The 26,157-nt window shown below is 37.7% G+C and overlaps 2 protein-coding genes across 2 annotated transcripts; both read right to left on the bottom strand.

The window, feature by feature from the left end:
- Positions 1 to 235: 235 nt before the first annotated feature.
- On the bottom strand, positions 236 to 9,816 carry ccdc15 (coiled-coil domain containing 15). The gene is made up of 10 exons (XM_008285926.1): positions 9,489 to 9,816; positions 8,132 to 8,281; positions 7,579 to 7,719; positions 6,015 to 6,131; positions 5,791 to 5,907; positions 3,529 to 3,648; positions 3,330 to 3,433; positions 2,751 to 2,945; positions 828 to 976; positions 236 to 731 (listed from the first exon to the last, which is right to left on the bottom strand). Exons 1-10 carry the CDS (start codon positions 9,660 to 9,662, stop codon positions 682 to 684), a joined length of 1,317 nt encoding a protein of 438 aa, XP_008284148.1. The 5' UTR covers positions 9,663 to 9,816; the 3' UTR covers positions 236 to 681.
- A 1,410-nt stretch (positions 9,817 to 11,226) lies between these two features.
- psmg1 (proteasome (prosome, macropain) assembly chaperone 1) lies at positions 11,227 to 25,533 on the bottom strand. The gene is made up of 7 exons (XM_008285927.1): positions 25,332 to 25,533; positions 21,300 to 21,403; positions 20,073 to 20,218; positions 16,960 to 17,022; positions 15,922 to 16,120; positions 13,518 to 13,648; positions 11,227 to 11,721 (listed from the first exon to the last, which is right to left on the bottom strand). Exons 1-7 carry the CDS (start codon positions 25,448 to 25,450, stop codon positions 11,644 to 11,646), a joined length of 840 nt encoding a protein of 279 aa, XP_008284149.1. The 5' UTR covers positions 25,451 to 25,533; the 3' UTR covers positions 11,227 to 11,643.
- Between the last annotated feature and the right edge of the window lie 624 nt (positions 25,534 to 26,157).

Raw genomic sequence — 26,157 nt, forward strand, 5'->3', positions numbered from 1 at the left:
AAAATCATGTAAATTTCTCTTAATTATCAATAAATAAACTAAAAGCAACTCTTGTAGGGTTGTATAAAATGGTAAAGAAAAAAAAATTTAAACAAAACCAAATAGTGTTGCATAGCTCTTTTTTTTTTTTTTTTTTACAAACAGTCGAAGAACATCTAGCATGTACATCCATGTTGGAGGCTCTGTAAGGTTGCACTTTAGGCACATTTGCTAATCAGGACTACACACAAAGATAAATAATTTTCCAGATATTTAATCATAAACCAAAAAGGAAATTGACCTGATAATGGCACCAAAGGCCAAGACAGGGGTTTACCAGCGTCATTAGGATACATCATCAATGGCTGTATTGAACTGTGTGCCAAACCATCTTGCAAATGTTGACATATTTTACGGGAGAAGCAAACATTTCGGGCTCCTGGTAGCATTAGATGACACATCAGGCAATCAGCAAAATAAATTGTATTTAACCTATGAAGACTACAAATTTCATGTCAAAACATTGAATATGCGCTAAATATTTCAGTCTGGAGGCTAAACATCTCCTGGACTAACCGCTGCTCTGGACAGACAGAAACAGACCTTACATCAATCTTCTCATCTGATTGTGGGTTTGGAAACTTACACTGTTCCCAAAATGGTGCACTGCTGATTCAATCAGGTGGCTTCCATCAGCTTCCTTTACTGTAAGTCCAAACTCACCATTGTTGAATGTAGCGCCTGGGCATAAGCTGTGGATGAGACAAATGTTACCGTCCCTACTGTCCTGTTACAGCTGAGTGGTGGGATGTGAGGCTGGTGGCTGTATGTCTATGTGCAGTCATTACCTTTGGGGTTGTTGTGGAAGACACAGTTGTTTGCGCAGGTGTCGGGATGAGAGTCCCAGAAAGAAGAAGCACAGCAGCAGAGAGGAGGAAGGTCCAGCTTCGCCTGAGATAGTCGTTCCTTCATCTGAGCTCTCAGAGCATCAATAAACCTGCAGAGTTATAATCAGCCTGTTTATCATGACAGATTCAGCTTCACAAAGCCATTTAAACATTATTTGCACAGGACTCGTATTACTTGGGGACCTCGAGTAATTTGTAATAAATGTGGAGGAACCGTCTGTTATCCATGCAAATCTGCCATGTTCATAAATTGTAAAGTATAAAATCCACGACAAAGTACCTACCATAAATTATGCCAAACAGAAAGGTTCTGTGATAATATAAGACACATGTAGCTCAGCATCTTAGTGTTTATTTTCTTTGTTCCAAGCTTTTGTATTTTCTCTGCTCTTTCCTGCTTAAGAGTTATTGAGACTGTGATGGCAATTATAAAAGAAAAAGCAGACTCACGTCGCTACATTTCATTCACAGAAAGCTCAAGTCCACAAGAGGAACTAAACCTCAAAGGATGAGTAAATGGATGACATGCATGGCAGCAAGCAGGTTGTTGCTGTATGTATATTTTTGACCCAGCAGCTTTTGTCATATTTCCAGAAGACCTGTAATAAATCTATGAAAGAACCAATGTGCCAGATGTTTTCCTGTGTTTGGGACAAAGATGTACATCTATCAATGAAAATTTAGAGCTTTAAGAGTCATTGGAAATTCTAGACTGAATTGATATACACGGTTTTTACAAGTGTATGTAAACTTTTATTTATGACTGTATGGCGGACAACACCCACTCAAAGTGCATGGCACGCCACAAGAGACCCAGTTCCACAGGACAACACTAAACAGTCCACCTAAAGGATACAGAGACTCTTTTTGACAGCCTTGTCCACATTCTCTGCATCTGAGTTCACTTGAAAAGGTTTTCATGCAGTCAGTCCATAATCATGACCAGACTTTTAATGAAGGCTTTCACATCAGACTAAACCAGCTGAAGTAGTTCAGGTTTTTAATGAGGAAATGTCATGAGCACTTTTATTAAAGTATTTTCTGACATAGATGGAGAACATGTTGGGTTGATTATTTAGTGCAACTAATTTTCATTCAGGATGAGGCAGAAAATACTTCAGGGGAAAAGAATTGTCTAAAAATGCACAGATGGGAATGGTGGTAACTACACTGGTAAAACAGCAGTTCTGCACTTCTATAACATGGTCAGTTAGAAATGGTTCAAAATGGATGCAGCTGGACCACAGACTGACTTTCTTACTGAACATATTCTTCTACCTTGTCAAAACATGGCACCTACAATACCCACAACTGGACTGCCTACAGTTCAGGCTGAGATTCTGGCGTGTTATGCTGACAACAGCTAACAGTAACAAGCAGAGACAAGCAATAGGCTAATCCACCCTAATTTCTCACAGCTCCCTGGGGATCACGGGTGTAGATTTCACTTAAACATTAGGGATGGCATAATGCAGGAGTCTGGACGTCCCCCTTTAGCAAGTTTTAAGTATCAGTATCAATTTTATGCACCAAATTGTGCATTTTCTGCATCAATTTATGCTGGAAATGTCTTATTTATGTAAAGGACACCACAAAATCCAGGCACATTAAATAAACATAGCGGTTTCTCAAAATGCAAGGCCTTCTGGGTTTTTTTTTTCCCAGATTTTTATTTGGAGGGACAAAAGTTCATAGTCTAAATATTGGGGGGGGGGACATATTGCTAGCATCTGCCCTGAAAATGACTTGCATGCTGCAGTAATATATATGTAGAATTCTCCCTAAGACCTGCAGAAAGACCTTTATATGTAAAACCAGTGGAGTCCCCATTTAAACTTTCACAACTGAACCTCCATTGATTACCTTGCAGCTACTTTGCCTTTGTCCTCTCTTTTTCTCCTCTGCAGCTCCACAGCTCTCTCCTCCTCTTCCAGCTTCAGCCTCTCCAGAATCAGCAGCTCTCTCTCCTCAAGCTTCTGTCTGGCCTCTGCAAGCTGCCGATCTCTCTCCAACCTTCTCTCCTCCTCCAGACGAATCTGTTCTTTCTCAGCTTTAATCCTTCAGTGAGTACAGGGACATATGAGAGGAGATTGTCAGGGAGAGAAAGGCAGGAATCATTATACATGTAGTTTGTATTCATATATTTTAGATACTCTGTATGCTCAATATAATCCAAACAGTGTCACTTTTCAGCTAAAATGTGGCTAAAATCTGATGTAAGATTTGAAAAACTTTGACATCTTTTAAAATATTTTCCATTTTAATATTTTCTTTTCAACAACTGAGCTGAATTGAAGCTGCGATTCTTCATAAAAACACTTACCAGCTATAATTTAAACCTACAAAGATGTACTTGAAAGACACATGCATGAAATCCCTTCCATCAAACATTCACTCCAACGCGAGGAAGTGATACAGGAGAAAATGCAGCAGTCTCGTCACCTTGCCGTCCTCTTCAGGTGCTTCCTGTGCTGTTTGTTCTCCTTCACTTGCTCTCTCTCATTGCTCATGACCAGACGGCGGTGCATCAGGAACTGAGACTGACGCTGCAGAGACAGATGTTCGATCTGTGAAACATTGTCTGACAGGATTGGAACAAGTGAAGTCACAGCTTCATGCACACAGTACATCTGACGTCTACCTGTCTTTTCAGTTCTTCTTGGTCATTCAGAGGCCACAGAACGCGAGGGGCGCCGAGTTTGGATTTCAAAACCGGATCAGGGTGTAATTTGTCAGGATTCCACGAAGCACGTCCAACTACCTGAAACACATACACGGATAGAACAGAGTCAGTACGCCTAGACAACACAGTTAGACGGAGCTCTAATCAGTATATGATATATATGCACTAAGCTGCCAACAGCACAAACTCAATCAATAACACAAATCAATAGCAGCATTAAAAAACACAAACTACCATTGTTAATTAGACCTCAGCAATGGTCATACTTGTGTTCTAATAGATGTGTTCTATTTTAATGTTGACAACTTCATAAACAAATGAGCTTCATTATCCAGTGTTTCCTGCATATCTAAAGCTATGTATCCTATTCTCCGTGCAGCAGAGCTTAATCTTTGTCCAAAAAGACGATGAAAAAATACATCAGTGAACACCATCATTGCATTTTCCTTTACTATGACGAACACACTGCAGTTAAGTTTGAGTCAGTCCAACATAAAGTGCTGCTGTAAATACTCACTAATACATTTAACTCATGGCTTGTTCCCGTTTGAGTAATGCTAAGACTCTTACAGTATCTGGTTGTTCCAGGAAAATTACTAATCCTACATTTAAAATAAAACTATACGTTTGTGAGCTCGAAATTTATAAATTAGCAATAGAAACAAAAGGACGTGGGTAACAGTCTGGGTAAGTCAGATACATTAGGAGATGCACTGTTGTTTTGGCCTTTTGTGTGATTTGTTAGAAACAGAAACATACTGCAGCCTGATCCTTTATCTGCAGTTTATGGAAAGTAAAGATTAAGATTGAGGTCACGCTCTGAGTTCTGCCTGCAAAGTAATCTGAGGCAAATGAAGCTGCAGCAGCTTAAAACGTTAATAAAAACTGACGGTGTAAGTATTCATAACGCAACCTTGATATGAAACCCAATTCTGTCTCATAGGTCTGAAGCTGCTTCATCAATTTCCTGACAAAAACGTCACAGAAGCTTTGCTAGTAAATCAAATGTAGTCAAAGGAAGACACACAAACTGCACTGTGTGTTGTTGTTCCCTGTGAGCAGCCTGAACATGTAGTGAATCACCAGATGTTAGAGGGAAGTTATATGGATATATTTATCATTAACCTCCTACATGTCCTTCGTGTCATGATCATAATGATCATGTGAAGTGAAACATCACAGCTCATACTGTAAACGCTGGAATAATACAACTTTTGACCCAGTTTAACAGTTGTAATTATGCTCCGTGAGCTGTTTAAAGACAATATTGTGTTCGAAAAGTTTAAAGTACTTATTAGCTGACAATAGCGATGTGGAGACACTTTAGATTTTGCCTTTACATCCTCTGTGTGAGCTGCACAGTTTGAGGGTTTAGCCCCTAAACTGGAACACAGCTACTCTTCATAACTCACATGACATTTGGTCTATTGGATTTTTATGGTCTGGTGAGCCCAAAGTTAATTATGTGGCCACACTGAACACTGTATTTAGTGTAAACAAACACGTATGCACATATATCACCAGGTTCATTTACCAATATGACCTGCTGCTGGTGTCCATTTATAAATATAAACATGTTACTGCTGCATGGATTTCTGGAGGCTCAGACGCTGACTGTATTTATATATTGCACTGAGGAGGTTCTTGATCAAATATTAGATATTATTAAAGTAATTTATTATTGTTAATAACCTTTCATATATGCTATGTTAAATGTTATCTGCCTCATATGCCATATGTCATATTGCCGTTGTGTCTGGAGGATCTACTTATAAGGACTTACTTAATTAAATGTAAACAGTCCAGTGAAGTTGATGAATATTTTCAATATAAATCACATCATAGTATTTGGATTGCTGAATGTGTACAGTACGAAGTCTTTCTGTATGTATAAATCTGACTGAATTATGACTGAGACTAGGGGTATTTTTTAGGTATCTTAATATAAAAATACAAATAATGTTTACATCTGTTCAGAATCCACTTTCTGTTTATATGTGGATCATGTATCTGTATATATCACATCCCTACATGTTAGAAAGCACCACTGCAATAAAATGAAAACTGTTTGTATAAGCAGTAGCTGAGATGGCCATGTCTAAATGTCTTCATGTCATGAATTCGGGATGAATTTAGAAGAGAAAAACTTTGAAATCAGAAGCAACAAAGATGGGTCGCAGTTTGAAATGCACAAATGCTGCAGTCTGAGAATTCAGTCACCTTTTGCTGAACAAGAGGACATTCATGCTGGCTGATTAAGAGTGAATCGCCTCCCTCTTCCTCCTCTTCCTCTTCCAGACCTTCCTCCTCTCCTTCCAGCACATGAGATTCAGCTTTCTGTTGGGCGCAGAGGGAAACGTTCTTAATTATAACCTAAATGTGCAAGATTCGTAGGAACTGTGTGTTTTAAAAAGAGGAACAAGTGTGAGACAACAGACGCTCACATGTCTGGTAGGAGAGATGTTCCATCTGCCTCCAGGAAGCTCTGACGTCGTTTCCTCATGTGGGATCATCCGACAGGCAGCCAGTCTGAGTCTGACCTGCCTCATGCCTCCGCTCCACTGGAAAATTGTGGAAATAAATAAAACTGATGCAGATTAATCACGGTCACATTATTTTATTAGTCACACAAGGAAACAGTGCAATCATTCTAGCTGCCAACAACAACAAACACTGCTTCAAAAAAATAATCAGACCACATAAAACGGATGATACAGGACATGTTTGCGTCCAGAGTGTGGTGTTTTGCGGAGCTAAAAGTGTCTGTGGGCAGACTGATCGTCCACAGAGACACTAACGTCTCAACGAAGCTAAACCTTTGAGGAAAATATCAATCATACCTGTTTTTTTAAATATTAGCTAAATAAAGCATTTTTGATAAGAATCTGTAAGTTTGGTTAATAAATGTTGTGAAAAATATGAGACCTGAGCAGGAAACTATGCAACAGCTACACTGTTTGTAATTCACCTACATCCCAATAAAATGTCTGAGCCCAAAACTACACCCACTAGTGTCTGATCAACATGTCATAACAAAATCACAGGCAATAATCGACAGGTATAAGAGTTTCTACTGTTCTGGGAAAGTTTCTACCAGATTTTGCATTCCAATCACAACCTCTGTGCTCACGGACTGTCCCACTGTCAAATCATGAAGTGCACTAGGGCTCTGATGAGGACTTCTGGATACCATTTTGGACTGTTTCTGTGAGTTTGCATATCTGCAGACATTCCTGAGTGAAATACCCACAGTTCAAAGAGAAACTGGTTACATATAAATGTGGTAGTCCTGGACAGTGTAGGAAAGAAATCTGCTCGCTGTTGCAGTTAATTATCGCATGCTTGTATATTTGTTTGTATTTTTAGTGACGCACAGGATTTGTAGACGTTCATGGCTTTCCATAGTTTGCTAAAATGCATAAACATGTTTCAAACTGGGACTAATCAATTGAGCAGCTGCTTAAACTGCAAATGACATTTTTTCTGCTTGTAAACAAGAGCATGTGTTGTTTACAAGCAATGTGCACTGTCATGATAGCGTGTCCCATTCCTAGTTTTTGCACCATTTTGTGCCTTCACACACTAAAGCTGTGACTGTAGTTAAGTTAGTATTTAGGCCTTGGGGTAAGACTGAGATTTGGGAAAGGCCTGTCTCACAATCAGAGCTCTGTCTAGTTTGTGAACTTTCTTTTATCTGATCTTAGGGGCCTTGGAAAAAACAGAAAAGTCGCCCATTTGTACATAAAAGTATCTGTCCAAATATTTTTTGGCCATGTGGTGCATTTTGTGGTAATGAGTTTATATATATATATATTTTATTTTGTGGTAATGAGTTTATACATACATATATATATATACTCATTACCACAAAATGCAGCACATGGCCATAAAGTATTCGGACAGATACTTTTATATATATATAATGAACTAACTTGAAACCTGGAAACATAACCTGAGTTGCTGAAACTTTAGTTGTTTATTTATGCTACTACTATAACATCCTCTCACCTCCTCAGAGCTCTTCTCCATCACTCGGTGTTGTGCAGCAGCAGCAGCAGCAGCCCTGCCAGACATCAGCCTCTCACCAGCAGACACACTGTGAGTCCAGACCTGATAATGTTGTTGTGGGAAGCTCCTGTCAGGTGTCACCTGGACAAAACCACACAGTTTTACAATGAAGAGGCTGATCAGAAGGAGACAACAGCAGCATGGCCAACCAGAGGGCTCTATCATGCTTCATGTTTCGTGTGTGACTGTAGGGAATTGGCTTGTTTAGCAGAAGCTTCACGCAGCTTCTCAAACATGTAGAATTTGTGTTTTTGTATGTTTTATATCATTACAAAATTAATATCTTATAATTTTGGATCAGAAAAAACAATCAATATAAAAAAGTGAAAAATAACAAAAGGGGTTTTTGCAAAGTTTTCTGACAGTAAATTATTGATCAATAAAAAAACAACAACTGACAAACAACTCTGTAAAGTTAGCTGTAACATTTCTCTCTCCTCCCATCATCTTATTCATTAGCGCCTGCTGTCAGGTTTAATGATGTGATCTTTACCACTGGATGTGTGTGAGGCTGCTGTCTTTTCTTGAAGACTTGAGCTCGCTGTGCCACACGGTGGCGGACTTCATCCTGAAATCGTCGAAGGCTCTCTTCTTTTTCCCTTCTCTTTTCTGCCTGGAGCTCCTCCGTTAGCAAAGCAAGAGACTAAACCGAGACATGGAAAGACTGTTCAAAAAACTCTCAGAGAAATCTGGACTCAACATTCACTTGACTTTACAACACATTCATTTAGGTCCCAAAACTAAGTTTACAGTAAGTGAGTTAAGTACTTTTTCTCTCGTACCGATGGTAAAATCTTGATTTTACTACATACCATACTTTCTATTCCAGAACAACAGTAGTTACAGGCTCCTGGTAGACTAGATTTTACATTTTATATATATATATTTTTTTTTTATTTTTATTTTATTGCATTTTCACAGATATACATTTATAATAATCAGAGATACAATAGTCAAGGTTAGATTTGAATATAACACTCAGGGTGTTGGTAGAACTTACCAAAGCACCACTAGAACACATTTTATGTTTTTCAGTACAACTCTGGACAATAAAAAAATATTGTAACTTGTAGAGGAAGACGTTCATCATGTCGTCAATACTGTTGATAAGGAGATCTGTGGAGTATGGGATCTCTCTCCTAGAGGTCCAGCAGTGGGCGAATATTTGAATATCAAAATTGCTATCTGGATATCACTACAATGACCGAATATTCAGATATTTCTATATTCGGGTCCAGCCCTAGTTAATACATCAGATAACAAAACCAACACTGATGTATGTGGTGATTTAAAAGCAGCAACAACATGCAATACAAAAATGCGAACTATTGTAGGTTTAGAATCTGTAAGTTATCAGTGTTACATGGTCTGTCCACCAGAGACACCGAAGTTTGTTTTATAGTGTGTATTATACGTGTACACTTTGATCACAACACTCATCTAAGGACTCAATATCTTGATTGATTGTTTATGAACATAATCCAACTAAAACATTTACACAGCGCTTATTTAACAGCATGCATATTAATGAAAATAAGTCAGACTATCAGACAGGTGTTGACACTGCTGTGGTGGATTTGCCCACAACCTCAAAACATACATATACAAATAATTATTTGTCCACATACTGCATATCCCACTTATATTTACTAATACAAGAGGGGTTGAAACTATGGGTGATAATTAAACGTTACTACAGACAAAAAGGAGGAAAATTCAAAGTCAACAAAACACAAGAGCTCCATTAAACTTAGTAACACCTCGTACACCCCGAAACCACTAACGGTCTCAGCAGCTTGGCAACACACTCAAAGCTAGCATCGCTCATTAGCATTAAATGCCAAACTCACATTCGGGTGCTCCAGGAAGTCATGTCCGTCTTCCACCCAGGCTCCCACCGCCACCACCGCCGGGTTCCTCTCAGCCAGCACCTTGCTTGCTCTGAAAGCTCGGTGCTCCTTTCTCCGGTCGACGGAAGCTTTGTTCCTGCCGTTTTTTGAAGCTACAACCCGGCTAGCACTCATTGGTAGCCTCGCTGTCGTAAAGTGTTGCTAACCTTCAGCTAATGCAATTCTTACGGTATGTAGCTGCTGTGATTAAATAAATACTGAAGCAATAGTTAAGTTAATTATATCATATTCATTATTTAAGCAAGAAAAAGAGAAAAACTCCCCGTTACTCGAATCTCTGCACAGTAAACACCAACAGGTTTGTTTGAGTTTCGCTCACTCATCTTCTTTTAGTCTTTCAGTCGACTGCAGCTTGTCAAAGAGCTCAGTGACGCTTTACTGCCCCCACATGGTGAGGAGGACACTGTGGAAATACATTATATAGACACACTGGGACAGTATCCCTCCATCCATTAATAATAATCATAATAAAATTATGCTTTATATTATTTATCATGCTTAAATATATATGTATATAATACATTTAAAATATCTATAAATTTATTATATAAGCATAAATATATGTATGAAGCTCACAGCAGCAGGTGTGTTATGCTTCAGTAATCCCAGTGACACAGTTTAATAAGCATTTCTATTTTTGGCAGCCTTTGTTATGTCTTGTCTTCAGTTTTTCTGCACTGTTCATAAGCTGTACTGGACTTCAGGAAGTTCTGACTAGTGAATAATGTACATCTTTATTTTAGCCTGAGCTGTTTGGTCTTACTTACACAATGGAAATGCAAATCTGCAGTAGCTACTGGTGAAGACTAAAAAGATCGACTATAAAAGCCTTCAGTCAACACAACATAAATGAAACAGGAGAGGCAGATTTTTCAGCTTTAGCTTTCAATGTTACCACGCATCACTGCATGCACAGCTGACTGAAAGCAAGGATGTGAACACACCTAAAATATGTATACTATCATAGAAAAAAAACTGCTTTGACTCTTATGACCTTAAAAATAAACACATTGCTGCTGTCATTTATACAATCCAAACTATTGCATTTAGGATGAAGGTTGAATTTGTTCAGCATCTCTCTGCCTCAAAGAAGTAGAACAAACGGAACAAAACTCTTTTCCATTGGCTCGTTACGAATGATCTGAGGAGCGTAATCAATGAAATTCCTCTTGACCACATCAGCAACTTTGTGAGTTCCTATTCCTCATTGAGGTCTGAGGTTTCTATTTTTGGCCCCACTTATATAACAAATACAGTTTTAACCTGAAAAGACATTTTGTTTCTCTGAAAATGAGTTAACATAAAAATAACTTATCATTAATAGATGACATTGTTTAAATGATCACCTAAGAGATTACAATTGAGCTTGTTTTCAACTCATATGATGATTATCTCTGATACTACCAACAAAGGAAACAAATCAATCAAATAAAGGAAATATGCTTAAGAAAGCACTGGCTAAGAGCCCGAGACTGTCATGAGTTTAGACGCCATTTAGTCACAAACCAAAATTCTGAATCTTGACCTGCTGGTGGTGCTACAGTAAAAGTCAGAGGATCCTAAAATCTGATACAGTTCAGCCAAGAATATATGTGCAGAATTTTATAACATGACATTTCACTGCAAGTCAGTGCAGTGGGCCAACTGAATGACTTCCCAGAAAGAAAGTGCAATAAAAAAAATAACAACAGCACTCTTTATTTAGGAATCATAAAGGATTTAAAGCCATCACAAAATCTGTTGCTTTAAGTAATTGAAACTGTTTTTTGACCTTGTTTTAAAATTTCTTCCTGTGTCTTCATGTCAAACTATACAGGCACACTGTAATTGCCTCAGTATGCATTTAATTTATTCCTAACTTTTCACATTATAAATTGGAACAACAAAAAAGGTACATGCTCATTAGAATTTGCTTCTCTTTGGAAACTAATATGACACAGTATTTATGGACAGATCGAAATAAATCATTAAACTGATTAAATTTAAAGAGGCACTTTGTTTTTTTTTACTTATTATCTTTATTTTAAAAAATGACAATATTTAGCACATGAAAATATAGTTAAATTTCACTGCACAGTGTGAAATATGGACGCTCTTAGACGTACAGATTACTTTGAATGTCGGTGGTTCTGGCAAATTTGCGGAGGATGTCAGTGCTGGGAGACGGATCCAACTGAGGAGAAAGAGAAGAATACTGGAAATTAAAATAGTGGAAAAATCGTCATAACAGTGGCACAGTAATACTGATTAAACAAGCATATGTGCACACAATTCTATGAAAACTCAGTTAAGCGCCTGTGAGCTTGTGAACTATGATTTTGTATAACTCGAGTACTTCACCTGGTTTCAAAAACATCTGTCATTAGATAGTGTATTTTACAGTTTTTTGTGTTTTAAAAAACTTTGACTTTGTTTAGAAAAGTGTGATCTACACACATTTGTTTTTATCATTACTGAAGACATTAATGTATTCAATTTTCATCTCTTATACTGACTCTGATATTTCAGTGGCCTCAGGTAATGTTAAGTGAATCACAGTTAAAGCAAAAAAACAAACTCTCCTGCTTCATTCACCTGTAAATACTTGTGTTCCAAATTTTGTTGATTAAAAAGTCAAATGTGTCTGAAGCCTAAAACTGTGAGAGAAGCTTAACAATGACCCACAAGGTGTATTTTGGCTTAAAACATCAAACCACAAGCTTAAAACTGTAACATGTCCTGCTGTCAGCAGGTGGAAACCGGAGATAACAGAAAACTGAGAAAACAATCTGCTGCTTGCATCACTTCACCTTTGAATTCTGGGTTCATTTTGGATTCAGTTGGCAGCATTTTGTTCTGAATTAGCTGCGGTTTTGATTTGGCCTCTTCTCCATGGCAACAGCCTTCGAGTCTCTTGGGTGTTGTAGTAATTACAGGCGTCCACTTTGCCAAACTGAGGCACAAAACGTGAATTCTCCAAAACAAAGCTGAAATAATTGGTCAGCGAAACATAGGCCTACAGAATTGTCACGGGTGACTCGCATGTTTCTATGTTTAGCAACACTGTGGACATTGTTTTGAAGAAAACTCTGATGGGAATACAGAACATTTTTGGAACCAGCAGCTCCACAAACATAACAACCGTATTCCCATCAGGAGAGACTCTAGAGACAAAAACAGGCTCTTTCATGCACTGGTCAATTTTTAGATTTTGAGATACTTCACTTCTGCTTTCTTTCAGACTGCTGGAAAGAAAACATCCAAAATATACACTTAGATGGTTTTATAATATTTTGCATCTGTAGATTTCAATTGCGATGTATATCTTCAAAGGTTGTTTTCTCAAAATGAGTTTTTTCCTCATACTCTGAGCCAGAAATCTCCACTTCAGTAGCACTTATATGTGCCAAACCTTTTTTTGTTTTATTCCTGTCTATAGTCTGAAGGTTTTTAAAGAGGGCCTTGTTCATTGGTCAGTCATTGCCTAGTTTATAGAGCATTTCAGTCCAAAAAGCAAGGCTAAAACTGGTTGTTTCTGGCTGTTGACAGTATTTTGTGATTTATAAAGTAATAAAAAAGGGATATCCAAAACTCTCTTTGTAAAAAACATTGACTTTTATATGTCAACAAAATAAAAACAAGAATTTGGCTGTTGTCTTTATTTAATGTACAGATTATTAGTGCAAATAAGTGCCTTTTTAGACACATCATATCTCATATGCATACTTAAACATAGCATATCAGACTAATCGTAATCATAAAAATTGTTCTCTGATTGTAAGTAATCAGCTTGGGAAGTCTAACGTTGATATCTGTTCGGTAAAAATTGTACCCCATCTGCCTGTAGTGCCTCCCTTTAAAAGGTGCAGTTACATCATCGACTGGGGTTCAGCCAGAAGAGCAATTTGGTGATGTTGGACATTTGTGCATATCCTTCCTTTGTGACCTTTTCCAAAGCTTGCAACACATATACAAAGAGAAGTAGCTCACCTGTATGGACCTGCCAAGCTTGGTTAGTGCAAGCTTATAGGTCTCCATGGTGACAGAGTCGGGGCCGATGACATCACTGTAACACTGGTAAACAACAGCGGCGATGCGGTGGACCTGGCAGTGGTTCAGTACTGATGAAACAGCACAAAAAAGAATGCAAGGTTAATTTGGCGACTTCACAATAAAAAAAATCTTTACCCAACAGAGACGGGACAAGTTTGATGTGAGGTGCGTAGCCCGTCGGGCTCAGGTTCTGTTTGTTTGGGCTCAATGTCTTTACGTGCACCAACACCGAAATGACCAAATCAGGATGCAAGACTACGAGTGCTCGGTGAGTGGAGACGAGCCTAATGGCACTACATTTCATTGAGTTGGCAGCCACTTTTGTCCAAAGCGACTCTGTTTGTCCCCACGTACACACATCAGCAGCAAACTGGGATTCGGTGTCTCGCTCAAGGACACTTCAACAGAAGAGCCTAGAATCAAACCGGCCTCCTGCTGTATTTTCAGTCCATACAAGGAGCACTTTATGTCATGATTTAATGGTTACATGCTTTCATTTACACCTAGCTAACAAAGAGACTATTGCCGTGCTGTTGCAGCGTTTTGGTTAATTCATTTACGGACATTGGGACGAAAGTCTGCATGTGTGTGCTGTGTGTAACTGAAAAGACGAAGACTACTGGGTCTTTCTTCAGTGGGATACATGTCGTTGTCATGGGTGTGGATGGGTCCTTTCCAAGAAATTTCAGGAAATTTTGAACATAAAATACCCAATTTCATGCATTCTGGTCAATTTTATGTACCATTTTTGGCCTTTTCTGCACCAGTTCATGGTGGAAATGTCTTCCTTAATGTAAAGGAAAACAGAATTCAGGCATCAGGAGACAATTTAAAGTATAAAGGAATATAAATCAGTAATACTCTCACAGTAAGGCATATTTTATTGCTTTTAAATATTTATTTCTTTCAGCTACAAAGCAGAGCGGTCACCAGTCTGACATCCCACATCGTCTTAGACGACTTCCAATAGTTTGTCCTCATTACCATAATTGGCAAACTATGTAGCAGTTACCATTGAATATAGAGGCCACTTGGAGATGCCATGAGTCACTTTCAGAATGAGTAACATTAGGTCTAATGCAACAGCTGTGAGCGCTAAGCATGTTAACTTAGAAGTAGACTTTTCCTTAAGTGTCTTAAAAAGAACTTGGGAGACCAGAAACAACAAACAGTGACAGTATTTTATCTTATTTTTTTCATTATATTCACATAGACAGTAGATATAAGACAGCAGTGCTCAATCAGGATATTAGGGGCCAATCACTAATTTTTGAAAGCAACACCTATCACAGATCGCAGGGCCCATTTGAAGCCTCCTATTTATCATGTAGAATTATTTAACTATTCCTAACAACACTGTATATTAAGTGTTAAAAATGAGATGACAAAGTACCATAAATGTTTATTTTTGTGGCAGGCAATGTGTGCAACATATTCCACCTACACTTGGTTAAAGGAAGCAGCTTAGAGCTTCACAAATACAGGTCTCATACAGGTCTCCTGTTTAAAAAAATAAATTGAAATTCATAAAATACAAATGAGAATAAAGGCACCAAGTTAGAACAATAGATTAGACTGAGGCAACAAAAATCGTTTCCAATAGATGGAACAAAACACAGGGACTTTATCAGTTTACTTCAGTTTCAGACTATAAAAATAAGACAAAAAAGGCTACAGCCAAGATATTGTTTCAAGTCAGTCAGCCCTTAATTTTAAGCACTTTGGCTCAGCAGCCGTTGTTTTGAACATGCTACATAAATAGTAAAAACAAACAGTAAAAGGACATAACTTCTCTGTGTTTAGGAGATAACTGTCCTGCTCTTTATCTGCCTTCGTGTTAAGCTAGCTTTGAAAACGTACCATATCCCTTTATTGCCAACATTCAAATGTCTTCCGAAATCCATGGTGAGTAAATGTTTAGGGATTTCTATGAAACACATCTTGCAAATTGCAACTTAATTGTGTTTTTAGACATCTGCTAAAACTTCAAAAGAAGCCGTTTTAACTGCATGTAAAGAATCTGTCTTTCAAGTTTTGCTTCATTTGGCAGACCTATCAAACCATTTTGAACAAATACCCATCAGTTAGCTGCAGCTTACCAAATATTAAATGCAAATTTGCAGTGTTTGTAGTCAGATTTGTAGACCAAGACCGATTATCCATTGAGCACCTGACACCAAAATGTCTTTTTATAAGTATAAAAGAATGTTCTGGCATCAAGAGACACTCTCCTTCTAAACATTCAGAGCAGTGTCCATTATTTTCTGGGCGTGTTTGCAAACAGGAAAGAGGAAAAGAAAAAAGCTGGACAATGAGTTTGAAACGCTTGAGTTGAGCATACCTGCAGCTGGAAGTCCGGTAACTATGTTGGGCTGCTCCAGCGGCTGGCAGACAGGCTGATCACTGAAAGCACTGGTGTGGAGAGAACGGAGGAAAGGAGCCGAGCTGCTGCACAGATAGTCGGCTGTCTTGTAATCAGCCACAGAGCTGTCTGACAGCACAATCACGTTCAGCTGTCTGTGCTGCAGACACTCAAACACCTACAACAGACAGAGGAACACAGTCAGGCAAAGAGAACACCTTTACCGAGCTGATCACCCTGAGAAATATCTGCATGTTTGACAATTGCAATCTAATTATGTGGTAATCAATGTTTGCGATGTACACTCAACTGCAACTACATTAGGATACACATTTCTAATACTGGGTATTAAGGGCCATAATCTGTGCCAAGAAATGATTCTCCAAATCATTACACTACTACCACTAGCCTGAACCTTTGGCACAAAGCAGGACAAGTTCACAGATTCATGTTGTTTACACCAGACTGTGACTCTACACCTGTGTGCAGTAGCTGAAATGGAGATTCATGAGACCAGATTATGTTTTTTTCCACTCTGCTACTGTCCAGTTTCGGTGAGTCTGTGCCCACTACAGCTGAGAACGTGGTCTTCTGCTGCTGTAGCCCTTCGATTTGAAGGTTTAGTGTGTTCAGAGATGCTCTTCTGCACTGCATTGTCGCAAATCCCAGGCGATCAGCAGTTTCTGATCTCTCAAACCAGCATCAGCGTCTGGCATCAGTGCACAGTCACTTTTCTCTGTCATCCTCCTGTTTGTCCAAAATAGCTCAACTTCCTGATCATGTAACTGGTTGACTGGATATTTGTATGTTATAAACATAATGTGTGCCTCTTCAACAATTGACTTTAAGATCCTCAAAAGTTGCTGCCACATTTTTTGGTTTCCTGACCTAAAGAAAACACACTTGTGGTAAATCTGCTCGGTTTGCAGGCAGAGAATGGGAAGTTGCCCTAAACATCTCTGCATCACAACATAACACAAACACAGTCATCCAGCTGGTTTAGGTGTATAAATGTACCTTTTCTGTCCATTGAAAAAGCTGGTCTTCTGCAAGGTAGCACGTCACTTGGCAGATCAAAACCTGTAGGGAAAGAAACGCAACAAACATTTTATTTTTGAATTAAAGACATAAACATACAAATATAGAACTAGAGCTGCCACGATTATGAAATTCTAGCTGACGATTGATTCTCATACAAATGGCTGCGTTTAACAATTGAATTGTCTTTATCTATTCATTTTATGCCTCTATTAGTTTTAGATTAGTGGTATTAATGCCTTTGACCACAACCTTTTTGCTGCAAATCCAACAAATCGCCTCATCCCAGTTATTGGGCTCTGCTTTTTCATTTGGCTTAAAACCAAAATGTCTGTGCTGTCACTGTGGTGTTTGGCTTTGCAACTAAACCCATGACGGTAATGTCAATAGATGCTCATTGTAATGCAGTTGGTCGATTATTAGATGTTAAACACCCCCCCACCCTTGATTGATGCCATTAAACCAGAGAAATTCAAAGTCGGAGGCAGACCTCCTCATGTCGGCTCCAAACTGCATATTTTATGTAGTCTGAAGTTATGTCAAACAGCAATATTAGACTATCTTTGCTCAGTTGCTGAGTGTCAGTTGGATCAAATAACAATCCCGATTACACAGGCAGATGGGAACAGAGCAAAACTAAGTGAAAAACTGTCTCAGACTTTGAAAACCCAAAGAAGCGGATGCAAATTGTGGACGATGTAGAAACAGTGATTGAAATTTGACATTTCTGTTAACTGCATCCAGCTGTTTTTATACAGATGAATGAACATGATTATGCAAAATGATGGCAGTCAGCTCAAATAATTGCCATCAGGCGATTATGTAAGAATCATGACAGGCCTATCAAAGACAGAGGGTACTGATATGATAATGAATGACAAATAAAACAGAACCAACATATGGAGCTCTATTTTAACGGCCGAGTTACAACTGTGAGGTATTTTTATGCCCAGTGCAGCACAGAGAAGGTAGGAGAGGTGAGGATTTCATTTAGGTGTTGTATGTTGCTGATAAATGTGTTGGTTGTACTGAGAAAAGACGTTTCAGGTTCAAACGTCATCTTGACATATTATCTTTGCATGTTACAATCTGTATTCAAAAGCGTGGTCTTTTAATTTGAGAGCGTTCTTGTTTTGATGTTCTGCATAAAAACAAAATTTCAGTCGCAGTATGATGCCAGATATGTTGTCATCCTAGACATTTTCCTGCCACCTCGCATTCGTTCACTTTACTTCTTACAGCATCCTTTATGCTTTAGTGCTCTCCCTCTAACCAGGTCCATCTGATACCCCAATTCAGGATTTCAATTTCTTTTGTATGACTTCTGGAATAAAAAAAGTTGACATACACACCACATGACAATTTTTGGAACAGCTCAATGCCTTTTTCACAGTGGCCTCCTGTCTCCTGTCCACATGCTAAATTTGAGGTAAAAACAACACCATGTTGTCTGAGAGAGGAAGTCTTAGAGATCTAATGGGGACCTCCAAAGACCTGGGGAATGACAGGCAGTACAGGTGTGGCGGCCTGGGAATCGAACCTGCGACTCACTCCTCAGGACGTTTGCTTTAACAGGGTATCTTCCTTAAGGACTCAACTGTCAGACTATCTTGCAGCACAGAAATCCTTGAGTGGAAGTTTTGTGAGCAAACAGACTGCAAGGGGAGAGGTTAAAGTGGAGCACAGGAAATGTGTGCAAGCAGCACATCTGATCACAATTAGGGACTATGTGAGCGTAAGAGACACGTTCTGAGAAGGAGCGCTACAATATTTAAATGTAAAAACAGGAAATCCAGATCAAATTGAAGAGTGATGCTCGACATGAAGACAGAACTTTATGTTCAAACAAAGACAAACTGAACACTATGGACAAATGCTTAATTATGTAAATGAACTATTTAAAATAAACACTCTCCAACTAGTGGTGCGTGGGTTGCATTAGACAACCAAACATGATTTTTTTAGTATGAATTAATAAAAACATAATTTTCTATTCATTAGTCTGTTAATTGTTTCCTCTTTAAAAAATACAGAAAAAAGTATGTGGAATGTTTTGCTTGACTTAAAACAATAAACTAAATAAAATAGCTGCAGATTATTTTCTTTCCATTAACAGATTGAACCTGCAGCTCTGTACCTCACACTCACTAGGCTTAAAATACCTTCATGATGTGTGAACAGACCTTAGTTGCATGTCATTCTCCCTCTTTCTCCCCCGCATGATATCAATCAGGCAGAAATGCCCCCAAAACTCATCTTTAAATGCAACTGAATCAGCTTTGAAAACGAAGGTTGTGATAACGGGATTTTTACTAAATCAATGATCTTATAAATGAAACTGTGTGATTGTTGCAGTATCTGCTGTCCACAGCTGCTCCGGTGGCCCTCCACTACATTAAATCCCTGCAGCCGTCTGAAGGCAGCAGGACACGTGTGATAAATCTGAAGCTTCCTCTGCAGCGTGGTGCCATCGAACATGGCCATTCACTGTGTTTATCTTGATTAAATCACATGCGAATGACGCACTCACACCTCAAAGCACAATCAACTGCTGGGTTATAACTCTGTATTCTGACAGTTTATGCAACAGACACTAGATTACCAGGGTTCATTTATCCTTTGTGAAATGGCCTCCTCTCCAACTTTTGCGACTGAAGCGGGGTTTCACGCTTTATTCTTGAAGTGCACTGCAGTAAAAACACGTCTGTATCAGATCAATTATGATATAATTATGATAATGTGAGATTCAGCACTGCCTAGACTGAAAGAGCGCTCGATTGATGCAGACGTATAAATGACTTCAACAAACTATAATTTCTGTTGTGCGTCTTCATTCCTTACGCTCAGCCGTGATTTATTCCGATTTTTCCTTTCATTTGCCGTCCGTTTGTAGTTTGACAACAAACCGGGCACAGCCATTAAAATGTGCTCTTATATAAACCCGTAAATAGCACTTGAGAAATAAATAGAAAACAGGAGCAAACTCATTAAACCAAATGATGGCTGAGTTTCTCAACCGTCAGGTGCTTTCTGTGGCGCTAATCAAAAGCAGACACATTTTGAAGAGCTGTTTTGCTCAGGCTGTCACTCACCGATGGGTTGTCCTTGTGTCTGTAGAAAACACAAGCTGAGTCCTCGCTGTTTTGCCCAGTTACAGCCCGACTCCTCTCGTTCCACACTGATGCATGTCCAACTGCGTCCCAGTTTGCAGAGCTGAGAACGTACACTGACAGAAAGCCTGCAAAGACAGATCCTCTCAGTATTCAACAACCGCTCACATGTGGATGGAGTCTTTCTTTTCAGTTTACCTTTTTGACATGGTGACAATATCAAGTCCAAGCTGATATATTTATATGAATTAATGTTTTGTTCTGTCCAGCAGGTGATAGTTTGTACACGAACAAAGACAGAAATACACAAAAAATGCAGACCTTTTCTTGCTACCATTTAGAGCTGAAACAATGAGTGGGGTTAATCTACGGACCGATCTACAGAAACTTAACTGACAACCAAGGCTGAACAATGAACTGATTTCAAATAAAAATGGCAATTTTAATTAGTGCAATTAGAAAATTGTAAAGGTGATTTAAGATACGTGCTACGCAGCAGGTCTGACCCAGAGTTATTCTGTCAGTGGTTTTATAAATTCAGGCCATTCTATTTGAGTAACAGGCATATTTCTGATGATATCTCATGTTATAATGGTCCTGCACATCTTTTAAATCTATTGAAATGATATAATATTACATATATTATAAAATATTGGACAGAAAGATTACAATGAGTTATCTTCCCCAAATCTTTCAGACCTGCTGGAAACTATTTTATTAAGCTATTAACTGTTTAATTTGTTTCAGCCTCTCAACTGTGAGGAAGTTTAGCTTTTCTTAGCCCACTGTGATGGTAAACTGAATATTTTTGTGCTTTAGATTGTTCACCAGACAAAACAAGCACTATTAAAAACATCACCTTGTGCTTTACAAATATATTATTTTGCTCTTTTCTGACATTCTATAAATACAAATTGACCAAATAATCAGCAGACTAGTTGATAAAGAACAACAATAGTTAGCTGTAGTCCTCCTGTCGTTAATTGCTGCCTGTGTTTCATTACCAGCAGGTTTTTTTGCACCATATCCTGTGCGCTGCACAGTTCATCATCTGCTTCTGAGCAGAGCCACAGCCATCGGACTCCACTATGTTCCAATTTCCAGACAGCGATCATTAAAGATTCATTTGTTCTGTAATAATATTGGGTGTGCAGTTAAATGGACCCATCACAGGTGATGTAGCATACAGGAGAGTTGGCAGCTACTTACTGGCAGCGTTGTGTCCCACAGCGAGGATGAAGTCGGAGCACTGCAGCTTGTTTCCAGACCTCAGCGCCTCTGAGACTTCAGGACTCCAGTGCAGACGAACCTCCCTGATGAATAGTGATGTGGGTCAGAAAAAGAGGAACAGTTTTAAGATATTTGCCGAATCCCACCTGGGACTAAGTGCAGGTGTCTGCAGTTAGCTGGAAGGACAGAAATGCAGGTGTGTTGTGGGACAACATGACCAGTACTGAGGAATAAAGAAGCCACTATTACTTCAATAAAATAATTATTTTCATGTGGGTCTCTAAAGTAAGTCTTCCTTGTACTTTATAATGAACAAAATCTTTGTCTGCTCAGATTAATCCCTTTAAATCCACACGGCCACAATGAACCAAACATCCTCCTTCTAACTGTGCCAAACATTTCTTACCATATTTGAGTGCAACAGTAAGCAACATGTACACCTCATTTTAATGTTATACTATTTTATAATCCTACTTTACAGGAAGAAAAAGGAAATTATGTACCGTTTATGCCGCTGCATTCGATTAACAGCTGTAGCGAAAATAAGATTATTAGCTGTGCAAATCTGTGTGAACCCCAAACCTCCCACAAGTCCTAGATTCACAGTGTTGCAACTGGTTTGTGGTAATTCAATTATGACTTGTGACTGTGGAAATATGCAATATCTAACCCTCATGATAAGAACAATGAGGTAAAGCTGATACTTTAAGAAACAAACCCACACTGCCTCTCCATCTATGTAACTGTCAGTGGTGTTTGTCAGACTTTGTGATTGACGCTTAAATGATCATTTTGCATTTGTGTTGTAGTTTGTGGTGCAGTGAAGCTGTTCTACATTATACAGAGAGGTGTTTCTGTGCAGAGGTATTATCAGACAACTCTCACTATATAAATAGGCTTGTGAAAATAACAGAAAAGCATGTCAGCATAACAAAAGATAATGTACCTCTAAAAACATTTTCCATACAAAACCTTCATAAAAGGGAGGATTTGTTGCAGGGCCACTGTAACAGACTCCATTAGTTTTCACCAGCTGTACCTAATAAAACCAACAACTTGCATGTTGTCACAGCAGTAGAGCTGAACAACAACAATATGGCCAATGTTTGAACTTGCAGCTCCAATATGATAAAAGTCAAATGTGTCAAAATACCATTATAAATAAAGCATTGTGGTGTTACAAAGATGCTTTGTACAAATCATATCCTCCAGACATAAAGAAACATGCCTGATTGGTGCAAACTGCATTAAAATTAATCATTCAACATCATTTTCATTCTTGTTTAACAGGTAAAGAAAAGCAAAAATTAACATTTTCTCTAAAATCCACATTTACATCGCAATTTCTATCAAAATAATAATGTTTTTTTCTTGCATATTGTTCAGCCTTACATAGCAGAAGTTGTAATTGCTGTCAGCAGTGGAGGAAAGTAACTACATTACCTCAAGTACTGTGTACTTAAGCTTAATTTTGAACTCCAATACAAAATATTGTACTTTTGACTAAGATATTAACATTTAGATTTTCTAACACTTCACACTAACAAATGTAAAGTCATAAACTACAATACATAGTTAAGACTGTAGATTCAGTGGTTTGCATCTATTACAGCAAAAATAGTATATAATTAATACCAGTTGTCACATATGTCTATACGTTCCCTCTAATGCTGTCACAGTCTCATTTTTAAAAAATGCCAATTGTGCAAAGACTCATTAGAAAATCAAAGAGTTGATTAGACTCTAAAAAAATGCCCCAAAAAAATTCTACACCATTTTTCATGTCACAACCTGTCACATTTCTAACATAAACCTTTGGAGAGGCTGCCCCCAAGGTTGGAAACAGCTGGACTACACTGGGAAACTGCATATAAAATAAGGCAAATAACAAATATTTCCATTGTTAATTAATGCGTTCATTTTATTTGATTAGTTGTTTGCTTTATAAATTGTCAGAAAAGGGTGAAAAATGTTGATCAGTGTTTCCAGTAATCCAAGATGACGAATGTCTTGCTTTATCCACAACCCAGAAAACCAGAAACTGTGGTATTGGAGTTTTACTTACAACCACATTAAAGTCAGTTATCTCAGATAGTTTAATGAAACTGTGCTATCAGTTAATCTTATAAAATGTTTATATGGTGCTTTAATCCACAAATGTTAATTTTAAAGTTACACAGAGGCACTTAAAGATAAAACTGTGCTTGTCAAAGAAATAAATTTTAAAAATTGGATAAGAATATTATTCAGTAATATTATTATCAACTTTCACAAAGTTAGACTTTGCATCTAACATCAGCTCTGATATTAATTCATTTTCAGGATTATAATTCTTTAAATGTATAATTACATTGTTCATAATTAGCAACAACAATGATTCTGATTCATTATTATTTTTTGTGCAGTGTCAAATTTAAAAAATCACTTTCGACCTTAAGGAGAAAAATGCCCTTGTCAAAAATTGCCATAAAAATATTACATATTAATACTATTATTGGCTTTCATAGAGTTTGATTTTAAACCAGCTTAAGTCCTGATCAAACAAAAATATAATAACAATAATATTATGTCGGTGCATAACAATCGATATTGTGGCCTAATGTTTATTGTTGAATGTAACATATGAAAGCTCAGGTCATCGCTGCTGTTGTTAGCTGCTGAGCAAAACACTCAGCTGTAGAGTTTTTGTGCTTTGTTTAACCAGTAGTTTGCCAGGTTATACAGCAGTGAGGTGAATCTTTAAGCTTGTCTACTAAGTTCAGCGTAATCCCAGTCCGATAGCTGCTGCTATAGCTCACCAGAATCACTTTTGATAGAATACGACCCATCACCCACCCAACTGGTCGAGGCAGATGGCCGTCTCTCCCTGAGCCTGGTTCTGTCGGAGGTTCTTTTTTCCCCTGCAGGGGTTTTCGGTTCCTTCCCGCTGTTGCAGACTGCGGACTGCTGAAGCTTATAGGGAATCCAAATGTTTTGGATTGTTGGGTGTTTCTGCCTTTGTTAAGCACTATGAGATGACTTGTTGTTGTAAATATGCGCTATAGAAATAAAATTGAATTGAATTAAAATATTCATTAGTTTTTAAGATTTTAACCATTTAAATGGCAGTTTGTTTACATGATGTCACTGATGTTTTATGAGGGAAAAAAAACACAAAAAAGTGAATTATTTTCCAAATAATCAGTGTAAATATTTTTTATTTATTTATAATTATTTTAGATAATTAGTCTGGGACATGTCAATGATTTGCAACAACATTGAGACTGATGCATAAACATTGTTTTGTGCAGTTTTAGATTTTTTTTTTTTCTTAAGTAAGTTACAAACAAGACATTCAGGTTGTTCTTGTCAACAAAAAAAAAAATCAACATCAGTCCTGATCATAACAACCAAATATTCCTGCATTAGTTTTCAGGATTTTAACCCATTTAAATGGCAATTTGTTGACATGATGCCACTGTTGTGTTACAAGAAAAATAAACACAAAAAATATATATGTATATTGTAACACAAAAATAAGTGTCAAGTAAATTTTGTTTTAATTATTATTATTATTATTATTATTTTTATTTCATATATTTATTTTGTTGTCAGAGTCTGGGACATGTCAATGACAAGCAACAACATTGAGCTTCATTATTGTTCTGTGCAATGTCAGATTTTTTTTTTTCATCCCATATTCACTAACACAGGTAAAGTTGTCAAAAAAAAAAAGAAAAGTGAAACATAAATGATGAAAAGGACAGAGACACATGAGGGTTAAAGGGGCGTTGACATTAAGTATAACTGAAATTTCATGTGTCATGTTAGCTAAGTTAGCTTAACCTGATGTCTATCAACGTGTGGTACAAATGAAATTCAGAATGTGAGGAGAAAGTCCACGGAGATTTTACGTGTAAATAATATATTTTTTACTGCTTTCTGTGTCAGTATGGAACTAATTTGCTAAATCTCATCTAATCCCTCCATGCTTTCTGTCTCCATGCTATCGAGCTAGCTAACGTCACTCACCTCTTCTCCTCCAGTTCTCTGCGGATTTCTTCATCTTCTTCGTTTTCCTCTAATTCTTCGTCGTCTTCCTCCACGGCCCGAGAATACACCGACAGAACTTCTCCGAAAAACGTCGCCATAACCGCTGTGTCTCCAGAACAAAGTGAAAGTTTAGCTACAGATTCAGACCGGCAGCCATGACAGTTATCCACCACTACCGCATCGAGCAGCGGGCAGCCCTTCAGAATAAGAGCCTCAGCCCAACCCTGCTGCCATTCACAATAAAAGCGTTAATTTTTAAATAAATCTTATAAAGGTGTTTTTAGAATAATATCAAAGGTCCAGATACAACTTAAACAGCTGAATAGTTGTTTTTATTGGTGTAAAAAAAATAAATCCAAAAATTATGAATGATTATGATGATTATTATTATTATTGTTTTATAAAATATATGTTATATTGATTTTTTTTTTTTTTAAAGTGAGCTTTTACAATATTGAATTTCCCTTCTGGGATGAATAAAGTATTTTCATTCATTTCATTTCATTAGTGACAGACTCAAGACTGAGGTAAAATACACAGAGATGGACACAGAACAAAGCAAGCAAGGAAACAACAAATTAACGAAACAATAAAATTCAAATTTAGACAAAAAAAAAACTAACTCACAGATATATTGAAACAAACGAAGGATGAAATATCCATAATTATTTCAATAATGATCAATCAATCAATAATGAAATCTATAATTTGAGGCATGTGATGAATTAATAAAATGTACATGAATAGATGAACATTGATCTTTTTAAATGGTAAATGGTCACTTATATAGGGCTTTTATCCAAAG

This window comes from Stegastes partitus, unplaced genomic scaffold, assembly GCF_000690725.1.
Source record: "Stegastes partitus isolate 25-593 unplaced genomic scaffold, Stegastes_partitus-1.0.2 Scaffold423, whole genome shotgun sequence".
NCBI classification, from domain to species: domain Eukaryota; kingdom Metazoa; phylum Chordata; class Actinopteri; family Pomacentridae; genus Stegastes; species Stegastes partitus.